The sequence below is a fragment of the Cnephaeus nilssonii genome (assembly GCF_951640355.1).
Source record: "Cnephaeus nilssonii genome assembly, chromosome: 5".
Lineage (NCBI taxonomy): Eukaryota > Metazoa > Chordata > Mammalia > Chiroptera > Vespertilionidae > Cnephaeus > Cnephaeus nilssonii.
The window spans coordinates 7,227,027-7,248,637 of record NC_137076.1 but is presented as its reverse complement, the minus strand read 5'-3'; the positions used below and the strand labels follow the sequence as shown (position 1 = coordinate 7,248,637).

The following is a 21,611-nucleotide window of genomic DNA, read 5'->3' as shown; positions in this document are numbered from 1 at the left end:
CTGTCACCCTGACCATTTTCCTATCTTCTTCCCGAGTCCTGCTGCATCGCTCTTCTGGTCTAGGAGGTGTCACTGCCCACCAGGAGTCGCCTGTGGCTAAGTACAGGCAGAAAAGATGACGAGCCCCCAGGAGATGCTCTCTAGAAGCCCGCCCCAAGGATGGTCGCCGATTTGGGGTAGAAAACTCATGGCTCAACTTGATACTGGATCTTCATCCAGACTCAGGAAGATCAGCCAGGTACTTGGTCATCCAGTTACTGATGTCCTTCCTTCTCTGGTTTGGGGACGGGTTTCCCCGATTTGTCATTAAACAGAGCATTTCCAAGAACCGAAGCCAGGAAAGGTGGCACTGTTTGTGGTGTCACCGCCACTTGGACTGGAACTCGGGTGAACTCTTGGCAGGCCTAGAAGAGCTGCACTGAGAGAGGTGTTGGCTCTAATGAGGAAGGAGGGCTCTGCCAGCCTGAGGAACAAGGTAGGGTGAAATTAACGGGGCAGCTGACGGCCGGGCCAAGAGAGCCCCCCAGGTTACAGTGCAGCTGCTGTCATGCTGCTTATAGTCTCTGCAAGTGGCTTTACGTTTTCTTTTCCGAGTGTACAGTGAAGTTTACCGACAATGCCTCCACCTCAGGAGCTGTGCCATGAACAACCAAACGTGGTGGCTGGTGTGAAGGCAACAGGAATAAAGGGGAGTCAAGGCAACACAGTGGTCGAACCGAGGCTGACAACAGCTGAGATGGTCCTTCCGAGCTCTCGGTTAAAACGTTCGAGTGGGTGTGCGGCAGGTGATCTGGCTTCATGCTTCCGGAGATGCCTTTTCCTTCTAGAGAACCGTGGCTGTATGGAATCAGGGCCTACGTTTACGCTGCTGCTTTGTCCTCACGGAGCAGAAGCAGGGCTCTGGCATGGCTGAGATCTGAGCTGGGAAATGTGGTGAGTGGTCTTAGCCACAGCCTGTCACTGCCTCTCTGGCCCAGTCTCCCTACGCCATCAGGCCCGAACCTTCTCGCCAACTGCTTAGCCCACACTAAAGCCCCTGTTAACCGAGACTCCCTTGAAATCTGGATCTCTAGGTTTCCATTTAATGATAAATAAAACACAAAGGAGACCTGGCAATGTCTGAGAAAGTAGCAAAAAAACTGCAAGAGAAAGAGAGTTACCTACAAGGAGCTTCCATAAGACTATCAGCTGATCTCCACAGAAACATTTCAGGCCACAGGGGATTGGCATGAAACATCAAAGTGATGAAAAGCAAGGACCCACAACTAAGACTGCTTTACCCAGCAAGGCTCTCATTTAAAATTGAAGGAGAAAGAATAAGAAACTTCTCAGAAAAGAAAAAGCTAAAGGAGTTTGTTACCACCAAACCAGTATTACAAGAAATGTTAAAGGGCCTGCTTTAAAAAGCAGAAGAAAAACCAGAAGAATAAAAGAAAAATAAATGGCAATAAATATGTACCTATCAACAATCACTTTAAATGTAAATGGCTTAAATGCTCCAAACAAAAACCTAGGGTAGTTAAATGGATAAAAAAAACAAGATCCATATATATGCTGTCTGCAAGAGATCTACCTCAGAACAACAGATACACACAGACTAAAAGTAAAGGGATGGAAAAAGATATTTCATGCAAATGAAAGCGGGGAAAAAAAGCTGGAGTATCAATATTTATATCTGACAAAACAGACTTTAAAACAAAGGCTATAGTAAAATACAAAGAAGGTCACTATATAATAATAAAGGAAGCAATCCAACAAGAGGATATAACCCCTGTAAACATTTATGCATCCAAAAAGAGGAGCACCTAAATATATAAGGCAAATCATGATGGACATAAAGAGAGAGATCAACAGCAATGCAGTCATAGCAGGGGATTTCAACACCCCACTGACATCAATGGATAAGTCTTCCGGACAGAAAATCCACAAGGCAACAGTGGCTTTAGATGACACACTAGATCAGATGGATTTAACTGATATTTCCAGAGCATTTCACCCCAAAGCAGCAGAATACACATTTGTTTTAAGTGAACATGGAACATTTTTTAGGATAGACCACATATTAGGATACAAGCATCTTCTCTGACCATAATGGTATGAAACTAGAACTCAATCACAAGAAAAAAACTGAAAAACATACGAAGACATGAATGGGTTAACAGTGAGATCAAGGAAGACATCAAAAGATAACCCTGAAACAAATAAAAATGAGAACACAACAACCCAAAATCTGTGGACACAGGGAAAGCTGTCCTAGGAGGGAAATTGGTAGCATTACTGACCTATCTCAAGAAACAAGAAAAATCTTGCCCTGGCTGGTGTGGCTTAATTGGCTGAGTATCGTCCTGTGTACTGAGAGATCTCCAGTTGGATTCCTGGTCAGGGCACATGCCCAGGTTGTGGTCTCATTCCCCAGTAGGGGTTGTGCAGAAGGCAGCCAATAGATGTTTCTCTCTTTCCCTCTCCCTTCCTCTCGCTCTCAAATCAATAAAAACATATATTAAAAAAGAGAGAAACAAGAAAAATCTCAAATAAACAATCTAACTTTACACTTAAACTTGAAAAAGAACAAGAAATAAAGCTCAAAGTCAGTAGAAGGAAGGAAATAGTAAAGATCAGAGCAGAAATAAACAAAATAGAGTCTAAAAAAAAAATACAGCCTGGCCATTGTGGCTCAGTGGTCGAGCATTGACCCAGAAACCAAGAAGTCACCGGTTTGATCCCCAGTGGGGAGGCGTGCAAGAGGCAGGCAATGATTCTCTCTCATCATTGATGTTTCTACCTTTCTCTCTCTCTCCCATCCTCTCTGAAACAAATAAAAATATATATATTAAAAAACACCAATACAAAAGATCAATGAAACAAAGAGCTAGTTCTTTGAAAAAATAAACAAGGTTGACAAACCTTTAACCAGACTCATCAAGAAAAAAAGAGGACTCAAATAAATAAAATTAGAAATGAAAGAGAAGAAACAACTGACACCAAAGAAATACAAAAGATTGTAAGAAAATAAAAGCTGTGGTATGTTTACACAATGGAGTACAACTTGGCTGTAAAAAAGAAGGAAATCTTACCCTTTGCGACAGAATAGATGGACATGGAGAGCATTATGCTAAGTGACATAAGCCAGTCAAAGAAAGACAAGTACCACATGATTTCGCTCATATGTGGAATCTAATGAACAAAATGAACTACAATAGAGACATTCTCATAGTAGAGAGCAGGCTGACAGCTTGTGGGTGGGTGAAGGGATTGAGTAAAATAGAAAAAAAACACCACGTATGTACACAGACAACAGAGTGGTGATTGCCAGGGGTGGGGGCAGTGTTGGGGGTGATAGAGGAGGGTATAGGGTGATAAATGGTGATGGACAGAGACTTGACTTGGGGTGGTGAACACCTAATACAGCGTATAGATGATGTGTTGTAGAATTGTGCACCTGAAACCTATATAATTTTGTTAACTAGTGCCATCCCAATAAATTCAATAAAAAAGAAAAGAAAAGAAAAAAAGAAAGTATAGAAAGACAACACATATTCCTGGCTATTAGTGTATAAACAGCTCCATCAGAGTTCTTCCCAAAAAGATGCTAGATGTTGGCAGAAGAAAATTTTGTTGAATACCATAAGTAAAGTAACTTACTTATGGTTGGGTACCATAAGTAAGGTAAGTCATCCAGTAAGCTAATAACAGCAAGAGCATTTCAAGTCCAGGAAAGGTAGAGAACTATACAAGGGCCTCCAAATGGCAGGCATAGTAAGAATAAGATTTCAGCCCGGCCGGTGTGGCTCAGCGGTTGGTTTGAGTGTCGACCTATGAACCAGGAGGTCACAGTTCGATTCCTGATCAGGGCACAAGCCCAGGTTGTGGGCTTGATCCCCAGTGTGGGGTGTGCAGGAAGCAGCCCATCAATGATTCTCATCATTGATGTTTCTATCTCTCTTTCCCTTCTTCTCTGAAACCAATTTAAAAAATATAAAAAACATAATAAGATTTCAAAGAGAAGCTAGTTTAAAATAAAGCATTAGAGTATAATTGGAAAAAAATAATAGACTAACAAATGAGACACAGTTGATATATTCTCTCCCACTAAATCAAAAGCAAATCTACGTTATTGTTTTAATAGTGTTAAAGTTATTTCATTACTGTACCTTATCACCCTTCTTCACTGTTCTGGTTGTCAATTTGCTGATGGCTTTCTTGGCTGCATCTCCAAGACGACGCTATGGACATTGCAAAGAAAAACAGACATTAAGTGCAAGATCTCTGAATAATGTTCTTTATTTTAAAATAATTAAATGTATAAAGTTCCTAGTATTCTACCTCACTCTCCATGTCACAACATATGAGAGGGCTCTAAAAGAGAATTAAAAGTTAGAGAAACTGGCAGTTTTCCTACAGATTCAGTATTCTGGTTGAATATTTAAAAAGGGAATATAGCTAAGGGGCCAGATGGCATAATTACTACTGCATTTTGTATTTAATAAGCATTGGAAATATCACAGCACTATCAGAACCTACTTGTATATGCCAGAGCTCCCAATGGTGTTTTAATTTGCTCCATGGACGCCTTAAGCTCTGTCCTGGTAAAAGGAAACCTCCAATGCTCCTTGAAATAGCTCATCACGTTACCCGGTGTGGGAGAAGGACGTGGTCATGGAGCTACTTCTGTCTCTGTCCCTACAGTGCTCTGCCATCTTAGGAAGGTCTATTTACCTTTCCAGGGTTGAGTCATGTTCATTTATATGAGAGGCTTAAGTCAGAGAATCTCTAAGGCTGGGCTGATGCAACATTCTGCCAGGCATTGAGAGCTAGCACTGCCAGATACCAAGAACCCAAAGAGGAAAAGACAGTGGACCTCTCATCTCCCAAAGCACACTGAATTGGGGACAGCCTCGTACAACAGCGCGTGCCCTCCGAGCAGGCAGCACCACGCTAAGGCAGGCTTGAGGGGAGAGGGCAGAGGAGCCATGCCAGGGGAGGCTCCGAGGAAACGCTGCCTGAGCTCAGGCTTGGAAGACAGAGCAGGAAGGCGTTAGATAAGGAAAAGCAAAGGGTCACCAGGGGATGCTGACAAAGAAGAATCTAGTGAAGACAAGAGGTGAGACGTGCAGGCATGTGAAGGAAGTTGTAGTTCAACACAACCAGGCTGAGCATTATTCCCTGTTCAGATTAGAATGTCAAGGTGCATGCCCCTGACCCTGCATTCTATGGGCCAACACTCTAACCAGTATGCCAAACCAGCTAGGGCCTATTTGTATTTTTACCTGTAGGCATCATATGGTTAGGTTTTGTTTTTGTTTTTGTTTTTTAAATCCAATCTGTTAATCTCTCCTTTAATTGGGGTGTTTAGACCATATACTTTAATATAATTATTTGTATGGTTATGTTTAAGTCTATTATCTTGATATTTGTTTTCTATTTGTTCCATCTGTTCCTTATTTCCCTTTTTGTCTTCTTTTGAATTATTTTTTCTTTTTTAATTGTGTTAAAATGTAAGTAACATAAACTGTACCACAGTTCAGTGGTACTAAATACATTCACACCGTGTGTACATTCACCAGTATCCATTCCCATAACTCTTGTAAATCTAAAACTCTGTTCCCATCTAATATAATAATAGACAAATATGCAAATTGACCGCACCTTCGCTACACCCAAGCCATGCCCACCAGCCAAGCCACGCCCACCAACCAATCAGGACGAGTATGCAAATTACCCCAACAAAGATGGTGGCTAATTTGCATATCAAGACAGCATCAAAGAACCCAAGAGCTGCAGAAGGGAGTAAAGCTTCGGAGAAGCAAGCAAGCCGGGGGCGGGGGGGGGGGGCGGGAGAGGAGAAGGGAGGAGCGAAGGCAGGCCCGGGGGCGAAGGGAAAAGCAGTTGGGCTGGCGGAGAAGGCAGGGCGGGCGACAAGGGAGGAGCGGAGGCGGGGCCGGGGGCCAAGGGAAAAGCAGGCGGGCTGGCCGAGAAGGCGGGGCGGGCGACAAGGGAGGAGCGGAGGCGGGGCCGGGGGAGAAGGGAAAAGCAGGCGGGCTGGCCAAGAAGGCAGGGCGGGCGACAAGGGAGGAGTGGAGGCGGGGTAGAGTGCAGCAGGAAATCCTATTGCAGGATTTTTCCTGCAACGGGAACGCTAGTTTAACACAATTCCCATTCCCTCCTTCTCCCAGTCCCTGGCAACCGTGATTATACTTTCTGTCTTTAGGCTTTTTTTTTTTTTGTGATGGCTTATTTCACTTAGCATAATATCCTCAAGGTTCATCCATGTTATGCATATCACAGAATTTTTTTCTTTTATAAGGCTAAATAATATTAAACTATATGTGCATATCACATTTGCTTATCCACTCATCCGCTGATGAACAGACACTTCAGTTGCTTCTATGTTTTAGCTATTGTGAATAATTCTATGAACATGGGTGTACAAATATTTCTGAGGCCCTACTTTCAATTCTTTTGGGTATATATCAAGAAGTGAAACTGCTTAGGTCACAGGGCAATTTTATTTTTAATTTTTTGAGGAAACTACATACAACAGCTGTACCATTTTACATTCCCACCAACAGTGCACAAGGGCTCCAATTTCTCCATATCCTCACCAACATTATTGCTTTTTGTTTTTTACAGAGTAGCCATCCTAATGGGTACAAGGTGGTATCTCACTGTAGTTTTGATTTACATTTTCCTAATGATTAGTAATGTCAAGCTTCTTTTCATGTGCTTACTGGCCATTCATACATCTTTGGAGAAATGTCTCTTCAAGTCCTTTGTCCATTTTTTAAAATCAGTGTTGGCTTTTTTGTTGTTGAGTCGTAGGAGTTCTTTATATGTACTGGCTATTTTCCCCTTATCAGTTATATGATTTGCAAGTATTTTCTCCCATGCTCTCGGCTGCCTTTGCATTCCGTTGATTGTGTCCTTTGATGCACAGTTTTAAATTTCGGTGTAGTCCAATCTACCCATTTTTTTGTTACTTGTGCTGTTGGTGTCACATCCAAGAAATCACTGCCACAGCCAATGTCATGTAGCTTTCCCATGTTTGTTCTAAGAGTTTTATACTTATGTTAAGGTCTCTGATCCATTTTGAGTTAATTTTTATATAAGGTAAGGGACCAACTTCATTCCTTTGTATTTGCATATCCAGTTCTCCCAGAACCATTTGTTGAAAAGACTGTTCTTTCTGCGTTGAATAGTTCTGGCCCCATGTCAAAGATCAGTTGGCCATATCTAGTACACAAGGGTTTACTTCTGGGCTCTGTATTCTATTCTACGGGTCTCTCTTTATTCCTATGCCGCAGTTTTGATTACTGTAGCTTTGTAGTAAGTTATTAAATCAGGAAGTTTGAGACCTGCAACTTAGTTCTTTTTAAAGACTGTTTTGAAAAGAGAGAGAGAGAGAGAGAGAGAGAGAGAGAGAGAGAGAGAGAGAGAGAGAGAGAGATTGTTTTTCCTATTTGGGATCTTTTGAATTTCCAAATGAGTTTTTTTAGGATGTATTTATCGCTGCAAAAAAGTCATTTGTTTTTTTATAGGGATTGCACTTAATCTGTAGATCACTTTGGCGGTACTGATGTCTTAAGAGTCTTAAGGTTTTCCAGTCTATGAACACCATATGTCTTTCCATTTCTTTGTGTCTTCTTTCATTTCTTTCAGAAGTGTTTTTTACTTTTCAGTGTATGCCTTTCACCTCCAGGGCTAAGTTTATTCCTAAGTATTTTATTCTTTTTGGTGCTATTGTAAATGAAATTATTTTCTTAATTTCCTTTGGGGATTGTTTGGAGTTAATGTCTAACAGGATATATGTTGAAGGCAGTTCTGAGAACAGACGGGTCAGATGTGGGGAATAAGGGACAGTAAGGGGCCAAAGCTGACATGGCTTTGTCCGGGGCAGCTTAGGGAACAGAGCCGCATTGAATGGCAGGGGGAGATGCAGGAAGAGCAGCTTTGGAAGAATTCCGTTTAAGGTGAAGGAGAAGGAGACTAGAACTGACCGCCGAGATGGCGAGGAGAGGTCCTGGTGGCCTTGCTGAGAGTTGTTCCGGGGAAGGACAGGAAGAAAAGCCTGACTGAAGTGGCCTCCAGCTGGCACGGGTGGTGGTGCTGGGTGATTGTTAAAACCTTACCAATTCCCTCATAAAACCACACAGAGCAACTTTAAGAGTAAAAGCAAAAGTCCACAGACAGCTTCTTCAACAAAACCAGGAGAGAGGGCATGGCACCGCGGCGCGTTCTGCATGTGATCCATGCATTATAAGTTCCATCAATCAGTATTTCAACTGATTTTAGCAGCCATCAATGATCACTGCCTAAATACATCATCATTTCATTAAGGATTACAAAATGGTGATTTCTAAGTCTGTAATTCATTTATTAGTTGGAATTCTTCTATAAAGAACTTTCCCTCATCAACTAGTTGGTTACTATGCAATGTAATTTGTACAAAAACAAAACAAAACAAAACAAAACACAGGATGAATCTTTTTTATTTGTATTTTATTTTATTTTTTAATCCTCACCCAAGGGTATTTTTCCATTAATTTTTAGAGAGAGTGGAAGAGAAGGGGAAAGACAGAGAGAAATATCGATATGAGAGAAACACATTGACTGGTTGCTTCCTGTACGCGCTCTGACCAGGGACCAGGCCAGGGAGGAGCTTGCAACGGAGGTACATGCCCTTGACCGGAATCGAACCCAGGACCCTTCAGCCTGCAGGCCGACGCTCTATCCACTGAGCTGAACCAGATAGGGCAGGATGAATCTTTTTTAAAAACTTGATTTTTAGAATATCAAGTTGGTCCTCTAACAACCTCCTGTTTCACTGGTGTGTCTCATCTTTGGGTATGGCAAGCTCCTTTAAGATGGAACACAGGTCCTTCAGACACCATTTCAGTAGTTTCAAGTTTCCTTGCTTTCTGAAACTACATTCATCTTACATATTTGCTGCCCTAAACCTTGAATAGGCCATTTCTCCAAAAACCCCTGGTTCCTTTGAGTGGGAAATGGCATTTAAAGATAGCCCAGAGCAACTTCAAGGTGGAATGAGGTGGGGCAGAGATTATTTTATTAAGGATATAAAATGTACTTTTCTGATTCTGTCATTCTCCAGTTATCAGCTGGAATTCTATCCACAGGGGTGCTGGTTATTAGGCTGTCATGGGCAATGAGTGCTGCACTTTTTAGAAAAAGGAAAATAAAGGACTTCATATTGACATTTCCAATTCAAAATTAAGATGATAGGGTTATTATTTAATTTCTTTGATTTTAATATTTTCTCTTATGCTGAAAATCCTGATTTCTAATATCATTAATATAATCACTTATTCATTTTATCCCACAACAGACATATACTAGTTTCAAACAATCAATACTACTAACAATAAGACTCTAAATGCACTTAGACTTTTTTAATATTTTTAAAATATATCCCAATAGAAAAGTACTGTAAAAAAAATTTCCCTTAAAACAATTCGTTTTTTCCATCTGTTTAGGCTACCATCTTGAAATATATTTAGTTTGTTTCCATTTATTTTCAATTTTGATTTCATTTCTTTCTTTTATTTATTTATTTATTTTTTTTCATATTTTTATTTTTATTTTTATTTTTTTATTTTTTTTTTTAATTTCTTTATTGATTAAGGTGTCACATATTTGTCCTCATCCCCACATTCCCATCCCACACCCCACCCCTTGGATGCCCCAACCCTCTGTTGAAGTTAAGCATTGGTTAGGCTCATATGCATGCACACAAGACCTTTGGTTGATCTCTCCCCCCTCCCCCCACCCTCCCCTATCCTCCCTCTGAGGCCCAATAGTCCGATCGATGCCTCCTTGTTTCTGGTTCTGTTCTTGTTCATCAGTCTATGTTGTTCATCATTTCCCCTAGATGAGCGAAATCATGTGTCACTAGAGATGTACTTATAAGAATTGAATGTGCGACGGGCAATAATAGTTATGCTGACAGGCAAATGAATCAGTCTGTAGTGAGTTTCTTTCTGGACCAACAGTTCTTTTGAGACCCAATATCAATGTCCACCAGTTCCCTATGAGTACATGTCGGCACTGACCCCTCAGCTCTGGATGGTGGACAAATGGTGGTAATGCAGGTCCGACTCCCTCTGGTTTGGTCTCGGCCGGACCCAGGGGCACTGCTTCACCCGGATCCAGGGGCCCACGGCCTCACCCGGACCCGGGGCCCAGGCCCACCCGGATCCAGGGGCCCACGGCCTCACCCGGACCCGGGGCCAGACTCACCCGGATCCAGGGGCCCACGGCCTCACCCGGACCCGGGACCCAGGCTCACCCGGACCCGGGACCCAGGCTCACCCGGATCCAGGGGCCCACGGCCTCACCCGGACCCGGGACCCAGGCTCACCCGGATCCAGGGGCCCACGGCCTCACCCGGACCCGGGACCCAGGCTCACCCGGATCCAGGGGCCCACGGCCTCACCCGGACCCGGGGCCAGGCTCACCCGGATCCAGGGGCCCACGGCCTCACCCTGACCCGGGACCCAGGCTCACCCGCATCCAGGGGCCCACGGCCTCACCCGGACCCGGGGCCAGGCTCACCCGGGTCCAGGGGCCCGCGGCCTCACCCGGACCCAGGACCCAGGCTCACCCGGATCCAGGGGCCCGCGGCCTCACCCGGACCCGGGGCCAGGCTCACCCGGATCCAGGGGCCCACGGCCTCACCCTGACCCGGGACCCAGGCTCACCCGCATCCAGGGGCCCACGGCCTCACCCGGACCCGGGGCCAGGCTCACCCGGGTCCAGGGGCCCGCGGCCTCACCCGGACCCAGGACCCAGGCTCACCCGGATCCAGGGGCCCGCGGCCTCACCCGGACCCGGGGCCAGGCTCACCCGGATCCAGGGGCCCGCGGCCTCACCCGGACCCGGGGCCAGGCTCACCCGGATCCAGGGGCCCGCGGCCTCACCCGGACCCGGGGCCAGGCTCACCCGGATCCAGGGGCCCGCGGCCTCACCCGGATCCAGGGGCCCGCGGCCTCACCCGGACCCGGGGCCAGGCTCACCCGGATCCAGGGACCCGCGGCCTCACCCGGACCCGGGGCCAGGCTCACCCGGGTCCAGGGGCCCGCGGCCTCACCCGGACCCAGGACCCAGGCTCACCCGGATCCAGGGGCCCGCGGCCTCACCCGGACCCGGGGCCAGGCTCACCCGGATCCAGGGGCCCGCGGCCTCACCCGGACCCGGGGCCAGGCTCACCGGATCCAGGGGCCCGCGGCCTCACCCGGACCCGGGGCCAGGCTCACCCGGATCCAGGGGCCCGCGGCCTCACCCGGACCCGGGGCCAGGCTCACCCGGATCCAGGGGCCCGCGGCCTCACCTGGACCCGGGGCCAGGCTCACCCGGATCCAGGGGCCCGCGGCCTCACCCGGACCCGGGGCCAGGCTCACCCGGATCCAGGGGCCCGCGGCCTCACCCGGACCCGGGGCCAGGCTCACCCGGTTCCAGGGGCCCGCGGCCTCACCCGGACCCGGGACCCAGGCTCACCCGGACCCGGGACCCAGGCTCACCCGGATCCAGGGGCCCACGGCCTCACCCGGACCCGGGACCCAGGCTCACCCGGATCCAGGGGCCCACGGCCTCACCCGGACCCGGGACCCAGGCCCACCCGGATCCAGGGGCCCACGACCTCACCCGGACCCGGGACCCAGGCTCCCCCGGATCCAGGGGCCCACGGCCTCACCCGGACCCGGGGCCAGGCTCACCCGGATCCAGGGGCCCACGGCCTCACCCGGACCCGGGACCCAGGCTCACCCGGATCCAGGGGCCCACGGCCTCACCCGGACCCGGGACCCAGGCTCACCCGGATCCAGGGCCCACGGCCTCACCCGGACCCGGGGCCAGGCTCACCCGGATCCAGGGGCCCACGGCCTCACCCGGACCCGGGGCCAGGCTCACCCGGTTCCAGGGGCCCGCGGCCTCACCCGGACCCGGGACCCAGGCTCACCCGGATCCAGGGGCCCGCGGCCTCACCCGGACCCGGGACCCAGGCTCACCCGGATCCAGGGGCCCGCGGCCTCACCCGGACCCGGGACCCAGGCTCACCTGGATCCAGGGGCCCGCGGCCTCACCCGGACCCGGGACCCAGGCTCACCCGGATCCAGGGGCCCGCGGCCTCACCCGGACCCGGGACCCAGGCTCACCCGGATCCAGGGGCCCAAGGCCTCACCCGGACCCGGGACCCAGGCTCACCCGGATCCAGGGGCCTACGGCCTCACCTGGGCCCGGGGCCAGGCTCACCCGGATCCAGGGCCACACGGCCTCGCCCAGGCGCAGGATTCAGCCTCACCCGGACCCAGGGGCGCATGGCCTCGCCCGGACCCAGGGGCACGTGGCCTCACCCGGACCCGGGGCCCAGCCTCACCCTGACCCAGTTCCCAGCCTCACCCGGACCCAGGGGTACACGGCTTCACCCGGATCCGGGACCCACCGGGGTTTCGTCTTCTTGATCCCAATTCCTGTTGGTCAATTCCCTCTCAGCAATTCCTTCGGCCATTTTCTCAGAGTTCCAGGGCAGCCACCGCAGAACTCGTTGGGCGGCGGGCTCGGCGAAGCTCCGGTGTGCCCGGTGCGCGGCGGCGGGCTGGTCCGGGGTGGCTGCGTCGGCCCTTGGGTCTGCAGCGGTGGCCGGTCGCCGAGCGTGCGCACCTGGTCGCTTCCGGGGCGTTGAGATTCTTGAAGGACTCGGAGGTCTGCAAGCGCGTAGTCTCCCGCCCCATGTCTCCCAGGGGCTCGTCTGTCCGTGCTCGGCAGCGAGTGAAGCCTTCCCCTCAGCCGGAGACCGCTGGGGGAACTGCGCCGAGCACGTTCCAGGCCGCCATTGTGTCGCCTGAGCCGTAGTTTTTAAAGTGTGGTCTTTGGGTCACCGGCATCAGCTTCATCCCGCGTACCCCTCTCTTTTATTCTAGTTGTATAGCATCCGCTCAGTTAGCCCTCCGGTGGTTCTGGATGGTGTCCGCTCTGCTCTCCCGTTGTAGTCTCAAAACCGTTGTGGTAGGCAGCAATCAGGCTTCTGCCCTATGCCTCCATCTTGGTCCTTGTTTGTATAGTTAAGTCTTGATTGTTGTTGGTGTCACTGGGAGGAATTGTCCTCCAGGCCTATTGGCCGTGCGGACCCTCTGTGTCTATAAAGGAAGAGTTGCTGTGCGGGAGACACGCCTATGTGCCGGGTCTTGGTGCAGCAAGGCTTCGGCACTCACTGCGTCTGCCTCTTGAATGTGTCCCTTATGGGAGTGGTTGAAATCTGGTGTCATCTCACACCGACCACTAGATGCCCTCGTTTCTGGGTCTCCAATGGAGTGTAGGTCAGCTACTGCCTGTGGCCCCTCAGCAGGAATTACAGCATCCCTTATATTCATGACCTGTTTCGGTGTCTTCCCCTTTTGGCTGCCTCCCTATCGCTCAGCTTCCCCAATCTCCCTAGGTGGTCGCTCTTGATACCCCCCTTTGTGGGCTGAGTGCAAAGTCTTGGTGTTGTTAAGCCTTGATTGCTGTTGGTACACTGGGAGGATGTGACCTCCAGTCCAATTGGCTGTGAGGATCAGCTGTGTCTATGCCGGGAGACAGCCCCATTCAACTAGACTTGCAAAATTGTAAAAGCCTCTGTGTTCAGCTTGGATGGGGCGGAGTTACAGGGCGGAGCCTACCGCCTTGGCTTCCCGTCAGCCCCGCCCTATGAGGTTCCTGTGTCTCAGTGTCCCTCTGTACTCCCAGCAAACACCTCTGAGAGAAAAGTGCCCTGGAGTTTCGCGCGCTGCCAAACAGTCTAGTCTCTCCCCCAATGAATCTGGATTCCCAGATTCTCTCCCGGAACTGGGTTTCCGTGTAGTCAGAATTGGGGCTCACCTCAGTCTGGCGCTTTTGTCTCCTTCCCTCCAGGGCGACTCAGCGGCACAGTCAACAGCCCATCCTCCGCGCACAATCCCGTGCGCGCCTCCGGTGCTCTGCTCTTCGCCGCCTCTCTGCATCTCTGCCTTACAGCCCAGCTTTCCCCAGTATGAGCATGGCTTCCCCGGGTCTTTCCCAGAACTGGGGTTCAGTGCAGTTGGAACTAGGGGTTCAGCACAGTCCGGAGCTTTTGTCTCCTTCCCGCTAGGGCAATCCAGCGGCACAGGCAACAGACCCTCCTCTGCGCACATTCCCGTGCGCGGCTCCGGCGCAGCTCCTCTGTGTCTCCGTCCCACCGCCCAGACTCCCCCAGCCTGAGCCCGGCTTCCCCGGGTTTCGCCGGGAACTGGGGTTCAGTGCAGTCGGAGCTGGGGTTCAGCACAATCTGGCGCTTTTATCTCCTTCCCGCCAGAGAACGCCAGCCAGGCCGCCAGCCGCCCCTTCCTCTCCGGCTCCGTCTTCCCCGCACGCGCGCGGGCTCGTGTCTCCGCCCGTGTCTCCATACCTCAGGCTTTTACGGCTTCTCTGATTTTCCTTGTGGTCCTCTCTTTCCTTCTAATTGTGGGCATTTCAGTCAGCCAGCTTTCCTGTGGTTCTGGATGATGTCCGTTTTGACTTTTAGTTGTGTTTTTTATATTGTTGTGCCCGGCTGTAGGTTAGGTGTTTAACCTATGCCGCCATCTTGGTTTCCCCCCTCATTTCTTTCTTTTAAAAAAATTATCTAAAAAACTTACATGGTTCCAAAGTCAAACTATAAGACCAGGTTCAGGGAAGTCTCACTTATCTCCTCTACCCGGTTCCCTTTCCTTTAAAGTAATAACTCTTTATGTTAATTTTTGCTTTATCCTTATATATTTTCCTCTGAAGTTATAAGCATATATGTGTATGTGTGCATACATGTAGATGTGTGATATGTAATCCACATAAGGAATGTATTTTCATAGTTCCCCTCTTTCTTACAATAAACTAAAACTGTTCTGCATGAAACCCCCAGCAGCACGTAGAGATCTTCACAGAACCCCCTCTTTTACAGGTATGTTCTACTCCATTGCACTCAGTGTATTTTACTGTGTAGAGTAGTTTATTCAAGCAGATTCCTACTGATGGACATGTGGGAGTCCAAGTCTTTTGTTATTCTAAATAACTAGAGGCCCGGTGCAAGAAATTCGTGCACCGGGGGGCGGGAGGGTCCCCTCAGCCTAGCCTGCACCCTCTCCAACCCAGGACCCCTCGGGGGATGACCCTCTCACAATCCAGGACCACTGACTCCTAACTGCTCACCTGCCTGCCGGCCTGGTCGCCCCTAACTGCCCCCCCCCCGCCAGCCTGGTCGCCCCTTACTGCCTCCCCTGCTGGCCTGGTCGCCCCCAACTGCCCCCCCCCGCCAGCCTGGTTGCCCCTCACTGCCCCCCTCTGCCGGCCTGGTTGCCCCTCACTACCCCCTCCCCTACCCCCCCCCCCCCCCCGCCGGCCTGGTCGCCCCACGCAGCCTGCTGCTCAGTCATTTGGTTGCCCCTCACTAACCCCCCTGCTGGCCTAGTCGCCCCACACAGCCTGTTCGGTCGTCCGTTCGGTTACGATGGTCGCTTAGGCTTTTATTATTATAGACTAGAAGCCCGGTGCACGAAATTCGTGCACGGCGGGGGGTTGTCCCTCAGCCCACCCTGTACCCTGTCCAATCTGGGACTCCTGGAGGGATGTCCAACTGCCCGTTTAGGCCCGATCCCACCGGGATCGGGCCTAAACGGGCAGTCGGACATCCCTCTCACAATCCAGGACTGCTGGCTCCCAACTGCTTGCCTGCCTGCCTTCCTGATTGCCCCTAACCGCTTCTGCCTGCCAGCCTGATCACCCCCTAACCACTCCGCTGCCAGCCTGGTTGATGCTTAACTGCTCCCCTGCCAGCCTGTTTGCCCCCAACTTCCCACCTCTGCCAGCCTGGTCACCCCTAACTGCCCTCTCCTGCAGGGTTGATCACCTCCAACTGGCCTCCCTTGCAAGCCTGGTTCCTCTCAACTGCCCTCCCTTGCAGGCCTGGTCCCTCACAACTGCCCTCCCTTGCAGGCCAGGTGCCTCCCAACTGCCCTCTCCTGCTGGCCATCTTGTGGTGGCCATCTTGTGTCCACATGGGGGCAGGATCTTTGACCACATGGGGGCAGCTATATTGTGTGTTGCAGTGATGATCAATCTGTATATTACTCTTTTATTAGATAGGATAGAGGCCTGGTACACGGGTGGGGGCCAGCTGGTTTGCCCTGAAGGGTGTCACAGATAAGGGTGGGGGTTCCCTTGGGGTGTGGGGCGGCCTGAGCGAGGGGCCTGTGGTGGTTTGCAGGCCGGCCACGCCCCCTGGCAACCCAAGGGGAGGCCCTGGTATCTGGAGTTTATTTTCCTTCTACAATTGAAACTTTGTAGCCTGGGGCGGCAGCCATTTCTGTGGCAGTTAATTCACCTTCTACAATTGAAACTTTGTTGCCTTAAGCGGGTGAGCCCGGCCAGGGTGTGCGGAAAGCTTTGCTTCCCCTGTTGCCGGCGGCAACCCTGGCCTGCTCTCTCAAGCTCCATTCTGCCGCCATTTATTTGAATTTGTTTATCTTTTATAATTGAAACTTTGTAGCTTGAGTGGAGGCTTAGGCCTGCAACGGCTATGGGAAAGCTTGGCTTGCTCTGTTACCTGGGAAACCTTGCTCTCTGTGGCTGTAGCCATCTTGGATGGGGTTAATTTGCATACTCGCCCTGATTGGCTGGTGGGCGTGGCTTGGCTGGTGGGCATGGCTTATGTAGCAGAGTGATGGCTAATTTGCATATTACCATTTTATTAGAGAGGATATCATGATGAACAGTATTGCATAAATATCATTTTCAATTTTTTAAGTTTATCATCAGGCTATATCTTTCAAATGGGGTTACAAAGACTAAGACAAAGGATAAGCATCTATCTAATTACGTTAGTTCCCACAAGAACTGTGTCATTCTGTGTTCCCATCATCAATGTATAAGAATGCTTGTTTTCCCTGTAACTTTGTCAAGAGTGTGTTGTCAAACTTAGATTTTTTTTTAAACAACTGATCAATAAGAAGTGGTATCTCCAATATGGTTTTAAGTTACATTTAACTTGAGTACAGTTGACCACCTTTTTAACATTTTAAGTATCATTTGATTTTTTTTAAATGAACTATTTTTTTCTATCAGGTTTTTAATTTTTTAAAAAAATATATATCAGGGACATTAGCCTTTTGTAAAATGTTGAGATTATCTTTTTCTAGTTTGTCATTCAATTATCTTTTGATTTTCCTGTAAAATATAGTCATTTTTCTTTTATTTTACTGGATTTTGAGCCATAATTCAAAGTTTTCCATATTCACCATCAGAAAGGGACATTTTAGGCCATATTTTCTTCTAATATTTAAAGTTTTGCCTGGCCAATGTTGCTCAGTGGTTAAGCATTGACCTATGAACTAAGAGGTTATAGTAGGGAGCATGCAGGAGGCAGCCAATCAATGATTCTCTCTCATCATTGATGTTTCTATCTCTCCTTCTCCTTTCCTCTCTGAAATCAATAAAAATATTTTAAAAAGTATTTGAAGTTTTATTGTTTATAATTAGACTTCTAATTCATTTGAAATTTATCCTTGTGTACAATGTGAGGAAGGAAATCTTATCCTTTTCCAGTCCCACAACCATTTATTACAAAGTTCATTTTCGTCCTGGCCAGTTTTGCTAAATGATTAGTGTCGACCGAAGGGTTGTGGGTTTGATTCGTGGTCAAGGGCACGTAATTCGGCTGCAGGTTCCCCAGCCCTGGTAGGGGCATGTGCGGGAGACAACCAGTCAATGTGTGTGTCTCTCTCCCCCCCTCCCTCCCGTCTCTGCTCTCTGAAAGTCAATGGGAAAAATATCCTTGGGTGAGGATTAAAAAAAAAAAAGTTCATTTTCCCCCACTGATTTGAGATGCTGCTTTCTATTACATACCGTATTAAATTTCCGTATGCAGTTGTATTTTTAGATTTTGTATTTGTTCTATTGCTGTTCATTCATGGGCTTTTAACACGCTTTTAAATAAGAGGCTTTATTATGTACTAGAGGCCTGGTGTAGGACATTTGTGCACTGGGGAGGGGGGTTCCTCAGCCCGCCCTCTCGCAGTCCGGGACCCTCGGGGGACGGCTTCCTTCCTGGGAGGGACAGCGCTGGTCTCCAGGCTGCCTGTAGTTTGGCCTGATCACTCCTTTTCCTGGAGTTCTTGGAGGTGCCATGCTGATGGGCATCCCTAAAGATCCATCCTGTCTGTGGGTTTTCTCTTTGCTGTGCTAGAAGCTCTTGTATTTTTAAAAAGAGATTTGGGAAGATTAAAAAAATATCTACTGCTTCCCTGTTGTTCAGATCAGAATTCTACTGAAGAATTTTAAACACGAGATTCCATATGAGATGTGAATTTTGGAGAATTCAGATCTGGCTTCCTGAGAAGAATGTAACACAGGAAAGACTGGGGCAGCGAGACCAGGTAGGGTCTAGTATTTCAGCGAGAAAAGAAAGGCCTGAATTAGGCAAATTGTAGTGGGGAGGGGACTGGACAAAGTTAAGAACCATTTAGGAGATAAAAGTGACAGAACCTAGTGACTGACGGACGTGGGGGCAGAAGGAGAAGGGAGCTTTCTGAGGTGGCGACTGTGTGGGCTGGCATCACATCAGATGGGAAGATCAGAGAGAGGAGAGCCGGTGCTGGGGGAGCAGGTGTGCAGCCTTCAGCCAGATGATATGGATGCAGGCAGCGCGTGTACATTAGCGATCAGCCACCAATTCCTGGACATATCACCCCTTCCGCTTCCAAACACCTTTTCTCTGTGTTTGATATTAATGTCAGATATCTTCACTGTAATATTTTTCTCTGGACTTGGCTTCTGTGTTACTACCTTCTTATGGATCATCCCTTGAGTTTTAAATCCCTCTTTCATCATTTCCCGCCACTTCTGACAGGTATACCTCGCTATGATTGTGCTCTCACGTGCCTCTCTAAAAGCCACTGCCTCCCCCCGCCCCCCTCACTGGGTTGTAATGCTGTTAGTGTCTTGCTGACTCTCAAATATCTAAGGTGAAGCACAAATTCCTTTTGTGAAGATCATTTTTCATGAAGGCCCCGTACCTTCACCTGACCACCGTGCCATTAAGTCACTGTTTTTCAAGGTGTGGTCCATGGGCAAATGTTTTTAAAGTATATTTTTATTGATTTCAGACAGGAAGGGAGAGGGAGAGATAGAAACATCAATGATGAGAGAGAATCATCCGTCGGTTGCCTCCTGCATGCCCCACACTGGGGATGCAACCTGGAATGTGCCCTGACCGGGAATTGAACCGCGACCTCCTGGTTCATAGGTCAACACTCAACCACTGAGCACGCTGGTTGGACTATGGGCAAATGTTTTAACCCTTTGCACTCGCTTGCTTTTTTCCGATTCCTTTATTCTAATGCTAACTGTGTCGAGTCACACTCGACATCCGAGTGCAAAAGGTTAAATCTACCATAAATGCTTAATAATATGAAACAAAGATGACATTTATAGTAACTAAGATTTAGTCAGTACATACTATGTGCTAGGTGCTAAGCCCCTCACATGTACTGATGCATATAATCCTCACAATCATTTTATGAGAAAGGAACTACATTATTCCCATTTGTAGAAGAGGAGATTGAGACACGGAGAGATTAAGTAATGTGCCCAGATCGAAAGCTGGTAAGCAGGTCCTATCCAAACTTCCCCAATCAGACTGGAGAGAGAGGTGTCTTGGGAATTTGCAGTTTTAAAGTGTGCCCTCAGGAAAAGAAGGAAAATGAGGGTAAGAGGAGAGAAGAGGAGGAGGTGGAAGAGGAGGAGCAAGAGGAGCAGGAGGAGGAGGAGGAAGAGGAGGAGGAGGAGGAGGAGGAGGAGGGCTGCCCCTATATGATTCTTTTGCATACTAAAGCTTGAGACTCACTAAACAAGTTTCCACCTTGCCCAACACAGAATATCAGCATGGGACAAAGCCACAGGATGCATCAGTTTACAAAGCAGAACATCCAAACCCAGGGAGAGCTGAGGTGACCTGTCTAAAGTTGGTAAAAGAGCTGGGACCAGACTCTGAGGTCTCCTGACTTTCTGGTCCAGATCTTTTTCCATTGTAAATGCTTAAAGACCTCTCATACGACAAAATACACAGGCATACCGATCGTCAGGTTATCTTATTTCACTTGGTTAAAGACACCAGTAATACCACTGTGAACACTACTCTAGATTGGGATGCAGAGTGTCAAAAGCTTTACGTTGGTAGAAAACAACATAAAACAGCTCACACTGCTTAATCTAACAGGAATAATTTGTTCAAAGACAGATGGTTCATAGTATATTGAGGACAGGTCACGTCAATGAAACTCCCTCAGGTCCCTCTTTTAAGTTATCAGAACTCTCCCACAGAAACAGTTAGATCGCTATCAGCACCCAGCTGGGTTTTCTTCTTTAAACAATGGTGAAGCCCAGGTGCTGTGAGTGTACCTTTCCCTGATGGAAACTGCCTTGTAGTCTGCAGCAGCTTGCATTCACTCTCATCACTACCACCTTCCTGTCTGTCTGGAAAAAAGCATCCTCATGCTTTTCCAAGGGAAACTTCTACCTATGCCCCTGACCCCCCAGCTCTCTACACAAATTGGCTTTATTAATACGATCTTCTTTTGCTTTTCAATATTTCCCTTTAAGAGCTCCTTTCTCCTAAGCTTTTCCCATTTAAAAATAAAACCTTGTATTGCTCCACTGCTGAAAAGCCTTTGGTGACTCCTTACTGCTTAGAGAACAAAGTCTAAATTCTTCAGCATGAGATTCAAGCCCTTCACCTTCTAGTGCCGACACACTCGTCCAATGTCAGTTCAGTCTCAGGTCTCCTCCCACCACTCCTGATGTCATTCAGCTCTCCTGTCTCTCCTTTTCGCTCTCCACAGCTCGGAGGAAAATAATCCCTTGCCTGACTTTCCTTCCAGTCTCTCTGTGATGAGTCTTATTCATCCTTTAAAATTCAGCGCAAATGTCACTGCCTCCTCTGCGAAGTACCCTGACTTGGCTAGAGTAATATCACTCTAACCTCACCAATGACTCTTATACCACACAATATTTTGATGACACCTGAATGCTTTCCCAATAATTCATTCTTTAATTCATTTAAGCATTTACTGAGTCAGTGTGACATGCCAGGCCTGATGCTAAACCCCCACCCAGTATCCTATATAATAAAAGGATAACATGCAAATAGACCAAACGACAGAACTACTGAACAACCAATCAAAGCGTAATATGCTAATGATATGCTAAGGTTGCTCAACCGCTCGCTATGACGTGCACTGACCACCAGGGGGCAGACAGTCAACTGGTTGACGAGTCACTATGACGTGCACTAACCACCAGGGGGCAGATGCTCCAACCGGTAGGTTAGCTTGCTGCTGGGGTCTGGCCGATTGGGACTGAGCGAGATGGGCTGGACACTCCCTGGAGCCCTCCCTCGGTCCCTCCCTGGCCCTGATTGTACACCAGTGGGGTCCCTCAGCCTGGCCTGTGCCCTCTCGCAATCCAGGACCCCTAGGGGGATGTCAGAGTGCCGGTTTCAGCCCAATCCCGCAGACCACTTCTCTTGGGAGGGTGCCAGACGCAGGGCTCATGGCTGGCGAGTGCTGCTGTGGCAG

At 48.8% G+C, this 21,611-nt stretch overlaps 1 protein-coding gene and 1 pseudogene across 4 annotated transcripts in view; one reads left to right on the top strand and one right to left on the bottom strand.

The window, feature by feature from the left end:
* LOC307100408 (glyceraldehyde-3-phosphate dehydrogenase-like) overlaps positions 1–21,611 on the top strand; it is a 1,087,365-nt pseudogene that overhangs the window by 353,667 nt on the left and 712,087 nt on the right. The gene's annotated exons all lie outside the window — the stretch shown is intronic.
* The window catches only part of RNF130 (ring finger protein 130), a 124,116-nt gene that overhangs the window by 39,151 nt on the left and 63,354 nt on the right, over positions 1–21,611 (bottom strand). For all 3 annotated transcript variants that reach the window (XM_079772821.1, XM_079772822.1, XM_079772820.1), the window contains exon 4: positions 4,152–4,223. In XM_079772821.1, coding sequence (XP_079628947.1) covers positions 4,152–4,223 — 72 coding nt within the window. The remainder of the gene's footprint in view (positions 1–4,151; positions 4,224–21,611) is intronic.